The sequence below is a fragment of the Delphinus delphis genome, chromosome 3 (assembly GCF_949987515.2).
Source record: "Delphinus delphis chromosome 3, mDelDel1.2, whole genome shotgun sequence".
In the NCBI taxonomy this organism is placed as follows: Eukaryota; Metazoa; Chordata; class Mammalia; order Artiodactyla; family Delphinidae; genus Delphinus; species Delphinus delphis.
Genome location: NC_082685.1, coordinates 130,920,352 through 130,944,055, shown reverse-complemented (window position 1 = coordinate 130,944,055; position 23,704 = coordinate 130,920,352). Strand labels below are relative to the sequence as shown.

The 23,704-nt window shown below is 41.0% G+C and overlaps 1 protein-coding gene across 1 annotated transcript; it reads left to right on the top strand.

Annotated features, from left to right (window-relative positions):
* Positions 1–4,144: 4,144 nt before the first annotated feature.
* LOC132422242 (granzyme A) lies at positions 4,145–13,411 on the top strand. Its single transcript, XM_060007045.1, has 5 exons — positions 4,145–4,205; positions 5,951–6,098; positions 8,040–8,181; positions 11,896–12,168; positions 13,259–13,411. Exons 1-5 carry the CDS (start codon positions 4,145–4,147, stop codon positions 13,409–13,411), a joined length of 777 nt encoding a protein of 258 aa, XP_059863028.1.
* Positions 13,412–23,704: the final 10,293 nt, after the last annotated feature.

Sequence of the window (23,704 nt, the reverse complement as noted above, 5' to 3'; positions counted from 1 at the left end):
CCATGCTATTTAGTGGTTGCACAGAATGGTTGTACTAATGAATTATAATTTACTTACTATGATATGCAGAATAATGTTCCCACCCACCCAAAGCTGCCCACATCTTAATCTCTAGAGTCTATGAATCTTAGTTTACTTGGCAAAGAGGAAATGAGGTTGTAGATGAAACTAAGGTTGCTAATCAGCTCACATTAAAATAGGGAGATTATCAGAGTGAGCCCAATGTAATCACAGGAGTCCTTAAATGTGGAAGTAGCAGGCAGAAGGAAAGTCAGTGTCAGAATGAGAAAGACTCCACCAGCCATTGATGCCTTTGAAGCTGGAAGGGGGCCAAAAGCCAAGGAATGCTGGCAGCCTTTAGAAGCTGGAAAAGGCAAGGAAATGGATTTTCCCTTAGAACCTGCAGAAATGAATGCAGCCCTGCTAATACCTTGGTTTTAGCCCAGGGAGACCCACATCAGACTTCTGACCTACAGAACTGTAAAATAATAAATTTGTGTTGTTCTAAGCCACTAAGTTTGCAGTAATTTGTTACAGCAGCAATGGGAAACTAATAGGCTTACCTAATTCCTTACTTGGGGGCATTTAGATTATTTTCAACTTTTTCTCATTAGGAACAATAATGCAATGGAACTCCTTATTGCTAAATTTCACAATTTTTTAAATTATGAATCATAAACATGACTTGTTGGGTCAAAGATCATGCAAAATTTAACAACCCTTTCATATGTATTGCCTTCCAAAAAGATAGCAGCAGTTTGAAATACCATCAACACATGAGAATTTCCAACAACAGAGAGTATTTTTTGTGTGTTTTTTAATTTTTAGTAATTTGACAGGCAAAAATAGTACCTAAATGTTTTAAATTGCATTTTTATTACAGATAACTTGTGCTATGTGATTATGCATTCCTCCATAGGTTAGGAAGATAGGAGCCATTTTTATTTCTTCTTTTGTAAATTACTTGTTCAAATTCTCTGACCATTTTTCTTTTCAGGTGTTCATATTTTCTTATTGCTTTATAAAAATATCCATTTGTGTCACATAGATTGAAAATGTTTGCAATTTGGCTTTGTGTTTGCTGTGTTAAGGTACAGAAAGTTCAATTTTACATCATTGAATCTATCAATCTCTTACAAATTCTGCCTTTGATGTCATATCTCAAAGTCCCTTTCTCATTTTTACATGTGTGTGAATATCTGTATATTCAGTTAGTGCTTTTATAGTTGAATGGTGTGCTTTAAGAATCTAACTTCAGGTAAAGTGGCAGGATACAAAATTAATGCACAGAAATCTCTGGCATTCCTATATACTAATGATGAAAAATCTGAAAGTGAAATCAAGAAAACACTCCCATTTACCATTGCAACAAAAAGAATAAAATATCTAGGAATAAACCTACCTAAGGAGACAAAAGACCTGTATGCAGAAAATTATAAGACACTGATGAAAGAAATTAAAGATGATACAAATAGATGGAGACATATACCATGTTCTTGGATTGGAAGAATCAACATTGTGAAAATGATTCTACTACCCAAAGCAATCTATAGATTCAATGCAATCCCTATCAAACTACCACTGGCATTTTTCACAGAACTAGAACAAAAAGTTTCGCAATTTGTATGGAAACACAAAAGACCCCGAATAGCCAAAGCAATCTTGAGAACAAAAAAAGGAACTGGAGGAATCAGGCTCCCTGACTTCAGACTATACTACAAAGCTACAGTTATCAAGACGGTATGGTACTGGCACAAAAACAGAAAGATAGATCAATGGAACAGGATAGAAAGCCCAGAGATAAACCCATGCACATATGGACACCTTATCTTTGATAAAGGTGGCAGGAATGTACAGTGGAGAAAGGACAGCCTCTTCAATAAGTGGTGCTGGGAAAACTGGACAGGTACATGTAAAAGTATGAGATTAGATCACTCCCTAACACCATACACAAAAATAAGCTCAAAATGGATTAAAGACCTAAATATAAGGCCAGAAACTATCAAACTCTTAGAGGGAAACATAGGCAGAACACTCTATGACATAAATCACAGCAAGATTCTTTCTGACCCACCTCCTAGAGTAATGGAAATAAAAACAAAAATAAACAAATGGGACCTAATGAAACTTCAAAGCTTTTGCACAGCAAAGGAAACCATAAACAAGACCAAAAGACAACCCTCAGAATGGGAGAAAATATTTGCAAATGAAGCAACCGACAAAGGATTAATCTCCAAAATTTACAAGCAGCTCATGCAGCTCAATAACAAAAAAACAAACAACCCAATCCAAAAATGGGCAGAAGACCTAAATAGACATTTCTCCAAAGAAGATATACAGACTGCCAACAAACACATGAAAGAATGCTCAACATCATTAATCATTAGAGAAATGCAAATCAAAACTACAATGAGATATCATCTCACACCAGTCAGAATGGCCATCATCAAAAAATCTAGAAACAATAAATGCTGGAGAGGGTGTGGAGAAAAGGGAACCCTCTTGCACTGCTGGTGGGAATGTGAATTGGTTCAGCCACTATGGAGAACAGTATGGAGGTTCCTTAAAAAACTACAAATAGAACTACCATATGACCCAGCAATCCCACTACTGGGCATATACCCTGAGAAAACCGAAATTCAAAAAGAGTCATGTACCAAAATGTTCATTGCAGCTCTATTTACAATAGCCCGGAGATGGAAACAACCTAAGTGCCCATCATCGGATGAATGGATAAAGAAGATGTGGCACATATATACAATGGAATATTACTCAGCCATAAAAAGAAACGAAATTGAGCTATTTGTAATGAGGTGGATAGACCTAGAGTCTGTCATACACAGTGAAGTAAGTCAGAAAGAAAAAGACAAATACCGTATGCTAACACATATATATGGAATTTAAGAAAAAAAAAATGTCATGAAGAACCTAGGGGTAAGGCAGGAATAAAGATGCAGACCTCCTAGAGAACGGACTTGAGGTTATGGGGAGGGGGAAGGGTGAGCTGTGACGGGACGAGAGAGAGTCATGGACATATACACACTAACAAACCTAGTAAGGTAGATAGCTAGTGGGAAGCAGCCGCATGGCACAGGGATATTGGCTCGGTGCTTTGTGACAGCCTGGAGGGGTGGGATAGGGAGGGTGGGAGGGAGGGAGACACAAGAGGGAAGAGATATGGGAACATATGTATATGTATAACTGATTCACTTTGTTATAAAGCAGAAACTAACACACCATTGTAAAGCAATTGTACCCCAATAAAGATGTTAAAAAATAATAATAATAAAAAAAAAATAAACAAAACAAAAAAAAAAAGAATCTAACTTCAGTTTTCCCTTGATGATTACCCAGCAATCTCAACAATGGATGCATCAAATATCTGTCCTTTCCGCCACTAGAATAGGTTTAAAGATGCTATTTCAAAATAATTTCTTATACAGACTTGAATTCTCAGATTTTTAAATAAACTCATATTTGAAAGTGAAAAAGTTGCCAAAGAAGAGCAATTTTCTATTTAATGTTCTTAATTTAAAATAGTCCCCATGGGGCTTCCCTGGTGGTGCAGTGGTTGAGAGTCTGCCTGCCGATGCAGGGGACACGGGTTCATGCCCCGGTCTGGGAAGATCCCACATGCCGCGGAGCGGCTGGGCCCATGAGCCATGGCCATTGAGCCTGCGCGCTCAGAGCCTGTGCTCCACAACAGGAGAGGCCACAACAGTGAGAGGCCCGCATACCGCAAAAAAAAAAAAAAATAAAAAAATAAAAAAAAAATAAAATAAAATAGTCCCCATGGCTGATTTGCTTCGTTGTGCAACAGAAACTAACACATTATTGTGAGGCAATTATGCTCCAATAAAGATGTATTAAAAATAATAATAATAAATAAAAATGAAACAGTCCCCATGGCTTCACATTTACCCTTTAAGGTAGGAAAGGTCTAACCCTGAAGGAAATGTGAAACAAATAAGTAACCACACCATCTCTAAAATAAAGCTATGTTTTCCAGTAATAAAATACCAAACTCTTTAGCCACATAGCAGAGAAAGATAAAAAGAAAGAACCCACATCCTTTGTGTTTCATTATATATTACTAAGCCAGTACCTGAAACTAAATAGTCTCCATATGTGAGTAACAGAAGCCATGAAAATTCCTTTCCTTTTCTCTTTTCCCACTGGCATGTGTCTCCTTCTAATTCCTGGAGGTAAGACATATTTCCATATGCTTTTTAGTTTTGCTTATAAGAAAATAGACTTTTATATTGCTTTAATTTTTGTTTAATATTGTGTAAAAGGGAAAAAGAAATCACAACTTAATTTCCAATAATTTTTCATGTTACGTTTTTTCTTTGCTATCTAAATGGTATATTGGCTTTTTAAGATGAAAACATACTCTATTGTGTCTACAGCAAAAATATGAAAGCATTAACTATATCTGGAGGTTATCATAAATTCAGGCCAGATCTACAGAGCTCAACCTTCAAGTGAAAAACCAACAAAGCCATTAAATTGGGGATGGATAGATTACTTATTAACTGGAGGGCTCAGTCATACAGATACAACTGAGTAGTCATAGCTCTCAGATAAACCTTAAAACTTTGGTTTTCAGAAGGTATTTGTGAGTGCCTATTTCCAGCAGTGGGGGTGGTGAAGAAAGCAATAACATCAATGTAAAATACTCTAATGAAGTGTGTGTGTGTGTGTGTGTGTGTGTGTGCGCGCACACGCGCGCGCGCACCAACACTGCATAAAACTTACAATGAAGTATAGCAGTATTCTATGTGGTTTACTTATACTCTTCTTAAGTATCATTGTTATCAGCCCATTTCATATATGAGGAAACCAAGGCACAGAGAGGTTAAGTCCATTTACTAAAGTCATCAACTAGTAAGTAGTAGGGCTGGGATTTGAACCCAGAGTTCAGGTTCTTAACCACACACTATGATATCTTATAGCTCAATGATACCTTCAGAGCTGGGATTCTTAATGTGGGATCCATGAGCTCCTTCAAGGCCATGGATGGGCATCAAGAAGTCTGTGACTCTCCCAAAACTGTATGCAAATATTTACATGCATCTGTGTGTCTGTATTATATCAGATTCTCAAATGGCTCTATATTTCAAAACTAACAAAGGTACAGAGCCACTACTTTAGGCAAACAGTACATCACAATGGAAAGGATATGATTTTTCATGATGCGGAACTGTATTAGAAGACTGCTTTGCTATTTATTAGTTGTGCAAACTTGGGCGAGGTGATTGCCCTGTCTAAACTTCATGTTCCTTATCTCTACATGGGAATAATAACACCCACCTTGCATTGTAGCAAACATCAGAACCAGTGTCTGAAACTAACCGGTGCCTGGTAAATCATAGATGCTTTCATTATTATTGCTACTATAGTTGTTGATTTTTTTTCTCTGAATTTAATATAACTTACCAAACCATCATTCCAAATAATAATCTCACCATGGAACACTGTGAGATTTTTAAGATCAATAACACAGTGTCCCACCCAAGACTGAGAAACTGCAGCCTGTAATAGGAAGTGAACAGACTAGTAAAGGCAGAAACAGGAGAATGGGGTTTCTCCCCAATCTGCTTTTACTGTGTGATGTTAAGTCTTTAACCTTTTTGCTTTTTGAGCTTTAAGAAAAGAGACTCTATTGCCTGACATTTTCTACCTCCTAGAGGTAGGAAGGAGACAGACATTATGTTAAAGGTGTTTTGCATTCTTGAGGAAGAGAAGATTGTTTAAGTTCAAGATGCTATTATACAGAGCTGTCATGGAAAATTTTAAAAACTCTGTGCCACCTGGACTGCTTTGATCTTCTCTCCCTGACGCAGAGTGCACATCTATGTACTCGATCTCGATCTATTCATTATATCAGAACTTTTCAGAGGAAGCATGACTTGGTAAGATAGGATTTCACTCTGGATCACTCTTTTAGTTTTTCCAGTATCCTGTGAGGGAATTATAAGAGGAAAAGAAGTACCACCTCACACAAGACGCTACATGGCTCTAATCAAAGGGCTGAAAGTCTGTGCAGGGGCTTTGATCAAAGAAAACTGGGTGTTAACAGCTGCTCACTGTGACCTGTAAGTAATTCTGAGCTCCTCTCATTCTCAGGCAGTTTGCGGGGTGGGGTGGGGGGGACAGGGGCTGTGAAAATGAAGTCCAAAACCAAAATTAGCTAGGGATGGAGAAGAAAGTACACAAGCACATTCACTGATATGTACTATTATTAACTTTATCTCTATAAGCAAAGGCCAGATCCTATAGAATAAAATTGAAATACATGACCATTTTCTCATATTATTTAAAAATATTTTTTGCTATAAATACCAATATTATCAACATTTTGAAAAAAATGGTGAGAAATAGCACTCATAATCTTATCAACTTCACACAATCACTGTTAATATTTTGCTATATTTAGTTGCAGGCTTTTTCCATAAGTATATTTTACACAGTTGAGCAAGTTAAGTGTTCTCTATGATTACAAGCGATTTACTTACTATTATATAATTAGTTTTGTCCCATGTTGCTACATATTAGATTGAACCATAAGAAATTACTGATATTTAACTGTTTGACTTTACAAAATAGCCATTTCCTATGGTTCAAACTAATGTTTTTCCTAATTGTGATTTGAAAGTCAAAATAACGTTTATCACAAGGATATGCTGCTGTTTTCTTTAACAGTACCTGTTGTTGGTACCTACTATTTCCCTGCTCACTTTTGCATAAATTGCATGAATAAAAGAAGAGACTTAAAAACTAGCTTCCCACAAAGAAGATCAAAAGAGATCTGCATTACGTTGTTGTATCAAATGAGAATTTATCAAGTAGGAAATTCAGCCCAATGTACACTGTGAAGATCACCACTGGCACTTTTGATTAACAGACCCACTTGGTGCAAAGTCTGTCCGGCAAATCAAGAAATGCTTGCACCCACCTCTCCCAGATTAGCTATCATTAGGTTCACAAACTAGACTTGGCGGCTAGCAGTTTATTTGCTCCTGTGTGTGTGTGTGTTTAGATTCAGCTTTAAAATTTCACTATAAAGTTGATTCATTTCTTCAGTCTTACCTATTAAAAGCCTGACTCTTTTCCATCTTTGTCATCTTTTTTTTTTTTTTTCTGGTACGCGGGCCTCTCACTGTTGTGGCCTCTCCCGTTGCAGAGCACAGGGTCCGGACGCGCAGGCTCAGCAGCCATGGCTCACGGGCCCAGCCGCTCCGCGGCATGTGGGATCTTCCCGGACCGGGGCACGAGCCCATGCCCCCTGCATCAGCAGGTGTACTCTCAACCACTGCGCCACCAGGGAAGCCCCATCTTTGTCATCTTTGAAGACTTAAGCAAGGTACACGGTCTCCCTGAAACACAGAAAAGCAAACCCACTACCTCTGCTCTCACTCTTAGGTTTAGTCTCTAGGTCTTGGGTTGAGTCTCTTCCATTAGGTGTTGATTCCACAAATCCAAGGCAGATGGAGACACTGGCAGCTCCTCTTCCTGCAGCAGTCCTCTTTGGTCAGCACCCAAGCATACCTCTCCAGGCCTTGCCAACCAACGCTCTTGCCTCTGCCGGAAGACCTGGGATTTCTCTCCTGTTGCTTCTTCCTTGAAAAGATGTGAAGCTGAAGCACCTAAGATAACACGTCTTGGGAGTTTTAGGTAAAAATAACTAAAACAGGTGCAGGGGACACGGGTTCGTGCCTTGGTCCAGGAAGATCCCACATGCCGCGGAGCGGCTGGGCCCGTGAGCCATGGCCGCTGAGCCCGCGCGTCCGGAGCTTGTGCTCCGCAACGGGAGAGGCCACAACAGTGAGAGGCCCGCGTACCGCAAAATAAATAAATAAACAAATAAAAAGTAACTAAAACACCAAAAGAAAAAAACCTCATAAATTCCCCCCTGCCTTGCTGTGCTTGTTTATAAATAGGAAACCATCTGAAATAACTGGTCAGATTTAATAAGTTCATGCTTAATTTCATCTATTCTCTCACAAAAATGATACATCGTCCTTGTTTTTTTCCAGGAAAGGCAATCCTCGAGTTATTCTTGGGGCCCACTCTACCTCCCATAAAGAGAAATATGACCAAGTATTTTCCATTAAAAAGGCAATTCCCCATCCATGCTTCAATCCACAGACATTTGAAGGGGATCTTCAACTCCTTCAGGTAAATATGGCGTTTTTTTCAATAACTATTTTGAAATTGCAAAATTTTGAAATTTGATCAGTTTAACTTGAAACTAGTTTTTACACACTGGCCTCATAGCCAGTGGTTGGCTAATGCCAGGATGTAAGGGTAAGAAGTACAGATGGGACCCAGCGCAATTGTACAGATGTTCACCCTCTTGGAATTCAGTTCAATTTAACAGATATTGACAGAAGTCCTACTGTGGTAAGACCTGTCAATCCAAAGTGGTAATGCCACCAGCAACTCAACTGCAGACAAACCACATTGCATTTATTGATTCTTGCTCAGCAAGGGAGACTGTACACCATGAGGAGCCATAGGGTGGCTCAGTAAGAGAGTGTTAGATGGGGCTTATCCTAGGATTTGTCAGATGAGGGGGAGGGTTCTAGGAAGTAGGAGTTTGCTCTGAACTGACTGTTGTCAGGAAGTGGGGTAATTCTATGACTGAGTATCTCAGTGAATCTTACTTATCTAGGAGGCTAAATCTGTGATTGATAAGAAGCAGCAATCACTCGTTTTAGCCGATAGGGGGCGCTTGGTCATTTTTGTGGTGGGCACAATGACCTTGCTTTTGCCTGTACTCAAACCTGACTGCAGAGTGGCCTGGGTTTTGCTCCCTTCTTGAGGCTCACCCTGTCTGATATTGGTGCTCTATGACAAGTGTTCATGATCAACAGGAAAAATCGTGGCCCAGCTGTGAGTGCCAGTAAGCTTTTCTCTTCCTCATAAGATAAATAGGTTCTGTTCTCAAAGTGTTCACAGTCTAGTGGGAGAGACAGACAAATACATCAACAGCTCTGATCTGGTGGTATGTGACTCATCGGTGATGGAGATGACTAAGACGGGGACTCTACGGGAGCACATGGTGTGTCCAGGGGGTCAGGGAAGCTTTCTTAGAGAAGATGCAGGGGTTAGTAGGAAAGAAGGAGGAAAGGGCCTTTCGGGCAGGAAGAGCAGTGTGTATAAGAGGAGTCTTTCTGGAAAATGCATTTGGAAGAAGAAGGGAAGAAAGGGAAGTTATCATGAGATCTGAGAAAGCGGAGACCCACATATTGTGAACCATGGGAAGAAGTTTGAACTTTATGGGGAAGGAAATGGGAAAGTGTTTTAAGCTGGGCAGTGACATGATCAGACTTGTTTTTAGAAGGATTATCTGGCTGCTGTGCAGAAAGTATAACAGAAAAGGCAGAACTGGAAGGCAGAGTGTGAGCTGAGGTTCACGCTTGTCCAAAGGGGCTTGATGAGGAGCTTCCCTAGCAGGAGTCAAGAGGATGCTCAGGGGATCCACACACCCTCATCAGTAGGAGTAAAGACAGGGTCCTAGAGTGCCATGTGTTTCCGGCAAACTCCCCACATTCCCTGCTCCCCAGTACTTATCAGTGACCCCCATACTATCTGCCTTGAGACTCTCAGGCTGGGCCTCTCTCTCGGGTCAATCCTCCTCTCCCATACTCTAATTCCCTCCAGTCCCGCTCCCTGGGCAGGGAAAGGCAATTCCCTCCCCTGTCCAGTAGAGGGCACTCCTTGGCCTACTTCCCTCCTGCGCTGTTTCTCCACAGCACGCGCTTCTTTTTTTTTTTTTTTAACATCTTTATTGGAGTATAATTGCTTTACAATGGTGTGTTAGTTTCTGCTTTATAACAAAGTGAATCAGTTATACATATACATATGTTCCCACATCTCTTCCCTCTTGCGTCTCCCTCCCACCCTCCCTATCCCACCCCTCCAGGCCGTCACAAAGCACAAAGCACCGAGTTGATCTCCCTGTGCTATGCGGCTGCTTCCCACTAGCTATCTGTTTTACATTTGGTAGTGTATATATGTCCATGCCACTCTCTCACTTTGTCACAGCTTACCTTTCCCGCTCCCCATATCCTCAAGTCCATTTTCTAGTAGGTCTGTGTCTTTATTCCCGTCTTACCCCTATGTTCTTCATGACATTTTTTTTCCTTAAATTCCATATATATGTGTTAGCATACCGTATTTGTCTTTCTCTTTCTGACTTACTTCACTCTATGACAGACTCTAGGTCCATCCACCTCACTACAAATAACTCAATTTCGTTTCTTTTTATGGCTGAGTAATATTCCATTGTATATATGTGCCACATCTTCTTTATCCATGCATCCGATGATGGACAGCACGCACTTCTGATGTACCTTAGTTTGTTTGTCTGCCCCCCTCGCTGGAATGTAAGCTTCAAAGAACAGATATTTTTGTCTTTTTATTTGTATGCCCTGTACCAGGTAGTATAGTTCCTAGTACATAGCAGACCCTCCATAAATATTTCCTGAATAATTTTGGATAAGGGATGGAATTAAGCCAGACAGTGGCAAAGGTCATCAAGAGAAGAGATTCTGCGCTCAGGTTTCAAGAAAGTGGTAGCAGTTGTCAAGTCTCCTTCAGGAACTAAAACTCTTACCTTTACAATAGTGTGGGGTGAGTAGGGGGTACGAGGGGTTCTTGGTCTTGAAGTAAAGTCAGGAAACTCCCCCTCACCTCTGACACTGTGGCCAGTGGGGTGATGTTGCTAGAGAACTCATGAAGAGGGCATCAGGACCTCCGGGCGGTCAACCTTCCACGGTTAAAACCTACCGATGTGCTCATCACTGCTGTGTGTGCCTGACCCCAGGAGAGCTACTTACAAACATATGCATCCCGACTCCAATTCTGATCCATTCATTCAGACCTGAAGTCCTTTCTGGGGGTTCTCCTGTCTCCTTGTCCATCCAACCAGATAACAAGCATGAAGGCTGTGAGAAAGCATGAGTAGGAGAGAAGGAGAGACGTTGCGTGTAGGCATTTGAAGTCATGTTCTATGGAGAGATTTTAGACTACGGCCATCTCACTTTCTAAATGCTAGCAGGGTAAGGGTTGGGCACACCAGCAACTCAGAGTGGGCACTGAGGAAGTGGGAACTGTCTAATGTCAGGAAGTGGAGCCTGAAAGCAATGCAATGATAGGAATGTGACAGTGGCCTTTGCTGCTGTGCTCTTATGTTTTTAGAAGGTCTGTAACACCAGGACTCCCTACAGCTTGAGGCAAGAAGAAAAGAAAGAAGTAGAATTATCTTCCTCTACCCTCTACTCAACCTTGATCACACTCCCTGCTCTCCTTGCCTTGACTTTTCAGAAAGAGAGAAAGCAAGGTGGTGAGCCAAGAAGAGAGCTTTAGTGAGTCAAAGAAAAGGGCAGAGCGTGGGTGAGCCCCCAAAGGCAGTTAGGCTGGTTAGCACCTGCTCAGAAGCGGGGAAGCCACATTTCCACGTGGAAAATGAGGACACTGGCCCTTTTCCCACCCCGCCCCACTGCACCTGGAGCCCTGGCTTCCTTCCATTGGTCTCAGTACCAGTCAGTTCACAAACCTAAGACCACCTGAATAAAATAATGATGGCACTCTCCAATACAGCTTTTCAACCACAGAGCTGTCAGCCACCACCAACATAATTTCATCACTGACAGGTCAACTGGACTGAAGTTTATCTAGACTAGCCTAGCAAAACATGCATGAAAAGGTGTGCCATGACTTTTAAAAAATCAGTAACTGATGGTCAATTAGGTTGGAACAGGACTTCGGCCACGTCCTTCGTAAGAACACGCTAAATAAGCAAGATATCTATTTCAGTCAGCGCTGTTTTCTGGGTTTGGTTACTGTTGTCCTTCCCTAAAACTGCATCTCCTGTCTCTTTTCTAGCTGGATGGTAAAGCAACTATGACCAAAGCTGTAGGAATACTTCGGCTACCGAAAACAGGAGACGATGTCAAACCCCACACCAAGTGTCATGTGGCAGGATGGGGAAGCACCAGAAAAGACACGTGCAAAATTTCAAGTGCCTTGAGAGAAGCCAACATTACTGTGATAGATAGGAAAATATGCAATGATGCCCAGCACTATAATTTTAACCCAGTTATTGATCTCAGTATGATCTGTGCTGGTGGTAGAAAAGGTGAAGATGATTCATGTGAAGTAAGTAAATTAAAAATTTTAACGGTTTGGGGGCTATAGGAAATCAGGCTAAATAGAGTGCCTAGGAACAAGATGGCGGACTGTCATTATTACTTCTTACGTGTGAGGCCTGCAAGAACGTCAGCTTGACACTGGGCTGGTGTGTGCTCCTTTGTCTCAAGGGAAACATTCTGCCCAGGGAAACTTCTCTCGTTCCTAATAATCAGGATCCCATTTAACCACCGCTTATCGATGCTTTTCAGCCCTCTCAGAACTGGTCACATCAGCGGGCATTTATCAGATGGCAGGAACTATATCAAGTCCTATACTCTATGCCACTTGATCCTCAAATAGCCCCATGGGATAGACACTATTATTACCAACTCTATTTTACAGATAGGGAAATTAAGGCTTAGAAAGTTACTTCCCCAAGTTAGATAACTCGACTGTCAGTGGGGAGGACCTGGACTTAGACTGGGGCCATCTGATTCCCAACTCCTGTGTTGTTCTGCCTCTCCATGTGCTTGACTACGGTTTGGCCCTATTTGGAACTCATGATCCAGAAGTGGTTTGCAAGGTCAGAGAGAATATGAAATGAGGGCTGTTGAAAACTGGAAAAGATCCCTAAAAATTGTTTGAACTATCACAAGTACTCCTTGGTCTGAGACGGCTTAACCCATGTCCTCCTTCAGAGCAGGGAGTAGCTCAGATCCCATCTCATGCCTTCAGGCAGCGCCTACATTCAGTTTTTTCCGCTAACATCTACTGACCAAGAAAAGGGGATACAGGTCAACTGAAGGAGACAATTATTTTCACAATTATTTTAAAGGCTTCCTTTGTTATTCTTTCTTTGTTTTACTGATGAAAATGAGTTTGTACATCTTCTCCAGAATTGCCTTTTGCAAAATGAAAATGATCGGAAAATATAAACAAATCGGTGTTAATTGATGCTGAGGGCAGACAATTAATAAAAAGAGATATAAAATTAGCCTTTAAAAAGGAAAGAGAGAAACAATGTGTGAGCGAATGAGTGAATAAATGAATGACTAAAAAGGTAAGTAAATATCTTTGGAAAGCACTCTTGTTTAAAACATATGACTTTCTTTTCCAGGGGGATTCTGGAAGTCCTCTGATATGTGATAACGTTTTCAGAGGTGTCACTTCCTTTGGGAAGTGTGGTAACCCCCAGAAACCTGGCATCTACATTCTCCTTACCAAAAAATACCTCAACTGGATAAAGAAAACCATTGCAGGAGCAATATAACATTTCTTCTTCAAAGTAGAAAATTGAGGTAACCAAGTAAAGGGTGTTTTAACTTGACCTATCTGAAGAAACACCTCACAACCCTCTTAACCTCGTGTACAAATGACAGTCTGTCTGAAATAAAATTAGCAATGAAAGAAATAACCTCCTGCCTTCACTCTTCCACGACTAGTGAAGACTGATTCATCACATGTTCTCTATCCATGGCAAGAGATGTCCCTTGAGAAAAAGTTCCCCAGTTCAGTGATTCTCTGTTTTATTCAGAATTTGAGGATTGTCACTTTTGTGTTCATCCGTAAAAGGAAGTCAGTCTCAGGGAAATTTAGAATATTCTTCTTTCTTCCAAATGAAACTACAAAATATTTGTGGCCTTAGGAATTTAGAGCCTGATATTCTATTCCATGTTGGAATAAGGACAGAGATAAAGAGGGATTTTTCACTTCCTACTCTATGCTTCTGTATAGTTTAACTTTTTACAAAAATTCTAATTATAAATACAGTGGGAAAGATGAAATGTGTGTTTTAGATAGTTGGAAAATTTGGAATTTGAGGTTAGAGATAGTTCAGGACAATTGCATCATTTATTAATTATAAGTAGACTAAAATTTCATAGACCAATAGGCCACAGTCCAGCCAGTATCTTGATATGTATTTTGCCTTAGCTAATCAATTTATACATGCAAGCACTAAGCTTCATTCTATGTTATTCTTTTTTGGGGGGAGTATAATTGCTTGACAATGTTGTGTTAGTTTCTGCTGTACAACAAAGTGAATCAGCTGTATGTATACACATATCCCCTCCTTCTTGAGCCTCCCTCCCACCACCAGCATCCCACCCCTCTCAATCATCACGGAGCGCCAAGCTGAGCTCCCTGTGCTATGAGGCTGCTTCCCACTAGCTACCTATTTACACATGGCAGGGTATATATATCCATGCCACTCTCTCACTTTGTCCCAGCTTACCCTTCCCCACTATGTCCACATGTCCGTTCTCTACGTCTGTGTCTAGTTCTATGTTATTCTTAATAGATTGTGATATGTAATAAAGGAAAGTGGCTTTTTTATCACCTACCATTTGTATCTCATCTCTTTGTTGTGTTTTTCTCCAAAGAGTTGATTTATAATAAACTCATTCTCTAATAATCCTGGGTGATTTATCCAATTTAATTCCTCAAACATTTCCTGAGGGCCCACCATGTACCAGGCATTACGTCCAGATTTATAAATACTGAGACATGACCACTGCCCTCAAAATATTTGAAGTCTAGTAGAAAACTAGGAGAAATCCATAAATAAGAGGACATATGCTTCAGGTTCTGAAGAACACATAACAGAGTAAGGCTGTCTACTGTGTTGGGAAGGTGATGGGGGAAAAGATAAATAATATTTCACACTCCCAGCAGACCTCACAATTAGCCCTCAGAGCCTTCCTGCTGAGATCTTCCCTGTATTTAGACAGACCAATAAAAATTTCAGATTCCTGACTAGAATGCCACAGACATCACAACAGCCTGGTGGAAAGAATCACTGGTCCACAAGTCAGACACCAATTCCATCACTGGACAGTATAAGACCTTGAGCAGGGAATTAGTCTGTGCCTCCATTTTCACATCTGTAAACAGTAACATAAAAGGGTCTAATGGGAGGTGCCCCCAAAATCTGAAGTTGAGTGGTCCCGTCCTCCTAGCTCACACCTCCTAGGATGGCTGTCATCAAAAAACAGACAATAACAAGTGTTGGCGAGGATGTAGAGAAACCCTCGTACAACACTGATGGGAATGTGAAATGGCACAGACACTGTGGAAAAGTTTGGCTGTTCCTCAAAAGGTTAGACATTGTGTTAACATATGACACAGCAATCCCACTCCTGGGCACATGCAAAAATCCGTGTCCTCACAAAAGCTTGTATATGAATGTTTATAGCAACATCGTTCATAATAACCAAAAAGTAGAAACAACCCAAAGTCTACAACTAATGAACAGATAAACAAAATGTAGTATGTCTATACAATGGAATGTTATTCAGCCATAAAAGGAAATGAAGTACTGATACATGGTATCATGTACGAACATGGCTGAACACAGCTAAAGCTTAAAAACACTATTCTAAGTGAAAGAAGCCAGACAGAAAAGGCCACATGTATGATTCCATTTAAAGGAAACGTCCAGAGTAAGCAAATTTATTGACAGAAAGTAAATGGGTATTTGCCAAGGGGTAGAAGGAAGTGGGGGTTGGGGAGTGGCTGCTAATGGTTATGGGGTTTCCTTTTTTGGAGTGATGAACATCTTTGGGAATTAGATTATGGTTATGGGTGCACAAACCTGTGCATATACGAAAAACCATTGAATTGTACACTTTAAAATGGCCAGGTTTATGCTATGTGAATTATATCTCAATTTAAAAAAAAAAAAAAGAGCTGTCTTCTAAGAATGAAACTAGAAGCAGCAACTTTCAACGGGTGCACAGGGGTTACCCAAGCATCCCACCCAAAGGGAGGGAGTTGTCAAGAGCCCGCTAAATAGACTTGAGAAGAACAAATCAGACAGTATCTCCAAAGGGCATCCTAGAGATTGAGAAATAGCTGAAGAAAGCTATTCTGTTGTAATCTAATCCTCTCTGTTATCACCAGTATGTCTGAGGAAAAGAGACAGGAGAGACAGACCACTTTCTGAAAAAGGAGAGATAACGATGAATCATTTGTCAGTGCTTATTGTTGCAGAATTACGGTATGCTGATTCTGGAGGCCTGATGTCAGCTCCTTTGAGAGAGACAGCACTAGATCAGCAAGGCAAAAGTCTTACTGGAAGGAAATGTGATTTCAGATTCGGGGTAGGAGTTAGGGGAGTTATAAAATCCTATCTAACCAAGCAATCTTCTGCCTTCAAGCTGATGTGTCTTGCGAGGAGAGAAGACGTGCCCAGAGCAAGTGAAAAATGCCATTCTTCTGTCACACGATAGTGTGCTAAATCTGCTCTCCATTTTAAACATTACTCTCCTCCAAGTTTGGGTACGAGGGTTAGGCCTCCAGAGCTTCAGCAAAGAGCAAACTGCAACATGGATTTTAAGGAGTGCCTCTCACCAACTCAAAGACATCAGCTCCAGCAATTCTGCATCCCTCCCCAGCCCGCCACCTCATCCCCAATTTTTTCCATTCCCATAAGCATATAAACATGCTTCTACCCTCCCCAGCTTAAAAAAAGAAAACGAGACTCCTTCTCCAGGCATTTCCCCCATTTCTCTGTTTTGCTCTATGTCAAAACTCCTCAAATGAGATGTCTATACTCCCATTTCTCTCCTTCCATTCTCTCTGAAACTGCAATATGGCTTTTGCCCCACACTCTACAGAAATGGCTCGTCGAGGGCTTCATTTTGTTAAACCCAATGGTCAGTTTTCAGTCCCCTTTCACTTGCCTTCCCAGCAGTATTTGACACAGTGGAACTCTTCCTCCTCTTTTTTTCGGTAGGCGGGCCTCTCTCTGTTGTGGCCTCTCCCGTTGCGGAGCACAGACTCCGGACGGACGTGCAGGCTCAGTGGCCATGGCTCACGGGCCCAGCCGCTCTGCGGCATGTGGGATCTTCCCGGACCGGGGCATGAACCCGTGTCCCCTGCATCGGCAGGCGGACTCTCAACCACTGCGCCACCAGGGAAACCCTCTTCCTCCTCTTTGAAGCACTGTCTTCACTTGGTTTCCAGCACGCCGCCTTCTGGCCCTCCTCCCGCTTCACAGGTCCCTCCTCCTCAGGCCCCGTTGCTGGAGCTCCTCTTCTCTTCTACCTCTTCATGCTGGGGTGACCCGCAGCTAAATCCCGGGACTTTTCTGCTCCATCCTCACTCCCTCTCCCATGGCATTTAGGTTCTATGACTCTGGAGATGGTGCGCCATCTACACGCTGATAATTCCTGATCTGTCTTTAGCGCAGACATCTCCCTAACTTCAGGCTGCTAGAGCCAGCTGCCTTACTCTGAAGCTCCACTTGGGTGTCTAGCAGACATCTGAAACGCAACCTGTCTGGAGCAGCCTCATATCTTCCCTTCCAAACTTGCGTCAACTCTAGACTTCCCCATTATTTCATGGCAGCTCCATCCTCCAACCTCCCCGTTGCTCAGACCAAAAATTCTGGAGTCTTTTGGACTCTTCTCTTTTTCTTTCACTGCACATCCATTCTGCAAGGGAATATTACCTGCCCTACCTTCAAAATATATCCAGAATCAGACTGTATCTTATGACCTCTGCTGCTACCTGCTGGGTCCAGCCCACCATCCTCTCCGTCCTAAATCACTGCAATCACCTCCTAACCTCCCCGCTTCCTCCCTTGGCCGCATTCAGTCTGCTCCCTGAACGGCAGCCAAGGTGATCCTGTTCAGACACTTCAGCTCATGTCTGTCCCCTGCTCAAAGCCCAGCAATGGCTCCTGTTTCTGTTGGGGTCAAGGTCCCATGAGGCCCTCACAGTTTTGTCTCCAGCATTCCCCTGACTTCATTTCCTTCTGTGCTCGCCTCAATCTCCTCTCTCGAGCCATGCTGGCCTTCCTGCCCTTCCTCATACTCACCAGGAACCCACTTAGGGCTTTTCCCCTGTTCCTGGAAAGTTCCCCCCCAATATCTTCATGACTAGCACCCTACCATCCTCCAAATCTTTGCTAAAGTGTCACCTTCTCAACACACCTTCCTAAATTTCCCTGCTTAAAATCGCATTGCACACACATCCAATTCATGCTCCCTCCCCCTCCCCCTGACCTTCATTTATATAGTTGACCCTTGAACAACAGCAGAGGTTAGGGGCACTGACCCTGTGGACAGCCGAAAAATCCATGTATAACTTTATAGTTGGCCCTCCATATCCATGGTTCCGAACCTGCGGATTGAACCAACCTAGGATCAAGTAGCACTGTAGTGCTTATTTAGTGGGAAAAAAAAATCTATGGATAAGTGGACGCTCGAAATTTAAACCCATGTTGTTCAAAGTACAGTGCCTGGAAGGCACACCCAGCAACCTCCACTCACTGAAACCCAGCGTGCATAAAGCCCATGCTGAAAGAACCCCAAGTGATCAAAACAGTGGTTTCAGAAACCCACACCCTGGCCTTGTATATTCACTGACTGTTAAGCCTAGAAGGGCTCCAAAGAGCACTTAGTCCAACTCTCTCCCTCACTATGTAGAGAAGGATGCTGAAGCCTGGAGCAGTTCAGAAGCCTGACTTACAAGAAAATACTTTCCGAAATGTCAGTTTTCCTGCTCCTTCCCTCTCCAAGTCTATTATCTCTTCTTTAAAATATGTAGAAATAGACATTTCTGTGTATCCAATGAGACAATTCCAAATATTGAATGCTTGTTACCTACAAGGCACTCAGCCCTGAGCAATCTCCCCCACTGAGAACACTGAGACAACTTGTACAAAAAGAACTGTACCTTCTCTAAGCAGAAACCCAGCTACAGAAGCGATTTGTCTGCAGCCCTGACTGGCAGAGTAAGAAGAGCAGTGAACCTGGGACAGAGCTCCTGATCTCACTCTGCCTCTGACACACCCCAGGACTCTGAAGAAACCATTCAAGCTCTCTGGGCCTTGGTTTCCTCAATCTGTCATGAGCGGAGAGGACAAGAACATCACCCTGTTCCAAAAGTGTGTAAATAGAATGTCCTCTAACAGAGGCCTTTTCACAGACATTGAGAACAGATCTGAACTTCCCATGGTGTACAAGGCCCTGCTCGAGCTGGAGTCTCTGCCTCACTCACTCCACTCTGGCTGTGCCAATATTCTTCTCTCAGTTCCACACATACACACACACACACATGCACTTTGTGAGCACCCACCTGCCCTCACACATACACTCTCACATACGTCCCCATCCCCACAGGCACTCACATTCACACCTGCACACACACTCACTCCCCATAAACTAGGTTTTCTCAGGTTGGCACCCTTTCATCCGGCAGTTCTGGGCTTTAACGTCAGCTGCTCATCTTCTCTGAGACAGACCGTCCCTTAGTATTCTCCATTTCGGCACCCAATTTTTTTCCTTTATGTTACTTACAACAATTTAAAATCATTTCACATGTCTTCCTTAGTAGACTCTATGCTCCATAATGGCAAAGATTAAATGTGTTTTATTCACCTTTGCTTCTTATCCCCAGCATTTACACTGTGTCTGGCACCTGAGAGGCATTCAATAAATATTTATGTAATGTATCAATCAGTATGATTCCAGGCCTTTTCCCCAATAGCTGATTCACTCCTCTATGACCATGGAAAGAGGACAGCAAATTCAAATACAAGTGCATGTAACAGCATGCATTGCTTTCTTGAAAAATATCAATTCATTGGGTTATGTAGATTTTCCAATTGTTGGCACATTCATTGCACAGTATGTTTTAAAATACATTTGTTAATGTCACTACCATCTCATTGGGAAAGTCCTTAAGTGTTTGGAAGATGTCAAGCTTGTGATAGCAGACACAAGTGTTCCCAAAATTCTAATTTTCACTTGAAAGCTCTAATTTTATCATTAGCAACACATTGTCAGTTGTTTTCTCTAAAGCAACAGGCTCACTTCATTCATGTTTGAGAAAATGTCTGTCAAATACCCAAGTCTGAATAATCATATTTTGTCTGTTAGCATTCTTTCAAATAAAAATAGTATTCCATGAAAGAGATAGATAAGTTCACAACTCAACCAATTGCACCAGTGCCTTTCTCCAAAGCAACCATTGTACTTTCATGTGTAACCAACGTGTTTCATGCATATTTTGCACAGTTCCCACATCACAGAGAATATTAAAGAGACATTTACTACAGGGTAAAGATGTGTTACATTTTTTTTTAATTTTCCTGTTTCTACTGTCTCATCAAAGACATTCTTTTTTTTTTTAATTTTTATTGCAGTATGGTTGCTTTACAATGTTGTGTTAGCCTCCACTGCACAACAAAATGAATCAGCCATACACATGCAGATATCCCTTCCCTTTTGGAGTTCCCTCCCATTTAGGTTACCACAGTGCATTAGGTAGCCTTCCCGAAGCTATACAGTATGTTCCCATTAGCTGTCAAAGAAATTCTTAGTTGAAACTGGTTTTCTCTTCTGAGAGTGTCTGACAATGAGGAATACAGTGACTGCTAGTACAGTTTGGTGCTACTGCTGATTTGTGCTAAGGCACCAGCAGTTTTATCTGTCCTTCCCTTTGTGACATCAGTGAAGATGTCAACACAGATGAAAAACCAACACCTTAATATTATTATGAAAATAATTTTAATCTTGCAGACCCCTGAAAAGGTTTCAGGAACCCCTAGGGGTTCACCAACCACACTTTGAGAACTACTGGCTTACAATAGTGCAATGGCTCACTCACAGCTGGAATAAATTAAAATGTTTCCCAAGAACATAAATAAACAGCCTTAATACACAATTTTTAGAATTTATACTTTACAGTCAAAACATCTTGAAAAAGATTGTTAGAATGAACAAAGTTAGTGGGAAAGTTAGTGGACACACACCTTTCAATTTCAAAACTTTCTACAAAGCCTCAGTAATTAAGATAGTATGGCACTGGCATAAGGACATACGCCAATACGGTACTGACATAAAGACAGATAATGTTATAAACTGAGAGTCCAGAAATAAACTCTAACGTTTATGGCAAACTGATTTTTGACAAAGGGATCAAGACAATTCCTTGGGAAAGAATAGTCTTTTTAAGAAATAATTCTGGGACAAATGAATATCCACATGCAAGAGAATGAAGTTGGACCCCTACCTCAAACCACACACAAAAATTAGTTTGAACCAGACAAAAATTTAATTAAAAAGGCGACCTAAATGTAAGTACTAAAACTGTAACACTCTTAGAAGAAAATCTAAGAGTAAATCTCTGTGATCTTGGATTAGTCAGTGATTTTTCAGATGTGAAACTAAAGGCACAAGTGATAAAAGAGACGGATAAGTTGGACTTCATCAAGATTTAAAACTTTTGTGCTTCCAAAAGACACCATCAAGAGAAATAAAAGACAACCCACAGACTGGGAGAAAATATTTGGAAATCATTTATTTTATAAGGGGCTCATATCCAGAACATATAAAGAACACTTACAACTCAATAATAAAAAGACTAATAAGTCAGTCAAAAAACAAGCAACATTTTTGAATAGCCATTTCTCCAAATAAGATATACAAATAGCTAGGAAGCCCATTAAAAGAAACTCAACATTAGTCATTAGTCATTATAGAAGTGCAAATCAAAACCACAATAAGAAACTGCTTCACACCCACTAGAATAGCAATTATAAAAAATAATACTAATAGAAAGCACTGGCAATAATTTAGAAACCTGGAACCTTCATTGTTGATGGGAATGTAAAATGATGCAGCCACTTTGGAAAATAGTTTAGAAGTTCCTCAAGATGTTAAACGTAGCTACAATATGACCCAGTAATCCTGCTCCTAGGTTTATGCCCACACCCCAAGTGAAAACGTATGTCCACCCAAAAATTCATACATAAATGTTCATAGCAGCATTATTCATAATAGGTAAAAAGTAGAAACAACCCAAATGTATATCACCTGCTGAAATGGTAAATAAAATGTGATATTTCCATATGATGGAATATTATTTGGCAATAAAAAGGAATAAAACACTCATACATGCTATAATATGGATGAACCTCAAAAGCATTATGCTAAGTGAAAGAAATCAGTCACAAAAGACCACATATTCTATGATTCCATTTATATGAAATGTCCAAAATAGGCAAGTCTAAGGAGACAGAAAGTGGATTAGAGGTTGTCTAGGGCAGGGGAGTGGGGGAAGGAGGGTAATGCTGAGTGACTGCTAATAACTATGAGGCTTCTTTGGGGAATGATAAAAACGTACTAGAATCAGATTATGGTGATGGTTACACAACTCTAGAAATACACTAAAAGCCATTGAATTATACACTTCAAATGAGTGAACTTGATGGTATGTAAATTATATCTCAGAAAGCTGTTAAAAGTCAACATGAGTCTAGGAAAGGTAACCATAGTCACATAAAAAGAAACAGAATTATCAATGTTTCCTTTAGGAAATTTTCAGTAGCTGTAGTCAATTAAAATTTGATTTTTTTTAAAGTCTGCACTAAAATTATTCACCAAAAACAGAAGCAGGGTATCCCACTGCTTTACTGAAAATGATTCATCTTTGATACCCTAGTAATATCTGGGAAAAGGAAACACAGGTATCTCAGTAGGGCTTCCTTCCAAGGTCATGTGATTTCTGAAAAAGCAACTTCTGAGTCTGAAGTCATCAGGGTGTTAATTCTGGGGATGGCTGGTTAACACCAAACACCCTGATCAAACCTATGACCATATACATGTCATATAATAAAGACCACATCCTCAGCTCAGAAAAAGAGCTAAAGACATTTCTAATAGAAAGCACACTGAATACTGTTTGTTCAGGGACTGAGGATGATCATTCTTAGAGTGAGATATTTTCCTTACTGAAACAAAGTAGCCATGTCTGACACCCATTTTCCTTTCTTAGCTAAATCCAGAAAGAAGGAAGGAAGGAAGAAAGGAAGGATAGGAGGGAGAGACAGGAAGGGAGGAAGGAAGGAGCAACTCAGAGATACTTCCATATGTCTAAAGCTGTAAAATCAAATGATCAGGGGAAGCCCAATCAGGGGACTGGAGAGAGCTAACCCTCCCTACTGCACCAGCCTCTGTCCCCACCTGCCGAACTCCAGACAGGGACACAATATGTTACCCTCCACAAAGTGGGGAAGGAAAATCCAAGCAGGAGCTTATGAATAAATAAGCCTCCATCCTATATTTCCACGTGCCCTTAGCTGATTAATCCTTACAAAATCCAAGGAGATGACTAGAAAGACACTTGGTTGGTGACCAACTTTTAGGTTACCAATTTTAAATCTCTGATTTAAGTCTTTAAAGAGCTTTCATTTGTGGATAGAAAAGATAATGTTGCTGCTGATGAAAACCAGAATCCACGAAATCTCAGCTGAAACATTTGGAGTCTCTTCTTGTATACTATGTTCTGATGGCAACGAGGGCCCGTTGTCCCCACCCACTCTGTAGAATTACAACCCTATCCCCTCGGCAATCCTAGCCAAGGAAAGCATGCCCGCAGATGAGTGATTACTCACTGTTCTCACTTGTGGCTTGTTTTTTCTTTTTCCTGATACTCAACTTTGAAATTGGAAAGAAAGAAAAGAAAGGAAACCACATCCTTTGTACTCTCGATATATAAATAAGAGCCAATCAAGAACTGAAAACAGATTTTCACATTGATTGACGTAGGGACA

What these genes read in the sequence shown, in the direction of transcription:
- LOC132422242 (XM_060007045.1), top strand. Translation starts at nt 4,145, where the DNA reads ATGAAAATTCCTTTCCTTTTCTCTTTTCCCACTGGCATGTGTCTCCTT. An exon ending in ACAGCTGCTCACTGTGACCT is followed by an intron (nt 6,099 to 8,039) that starts GTAAGTAATTCT and finishes GTTTTTTTCCAG; the next exon opens with GAAAGGCAATCCTCGAGTTA. An exon ending in GGGATCTTCAACTCCTTCAG is followed by an intron (nt 8,182 to 11,895) that starts GTAAATATGGCG and finishes TCTCTTTTCTAG; the next exon opens with CTGGATGGTAAAGCAACTAT.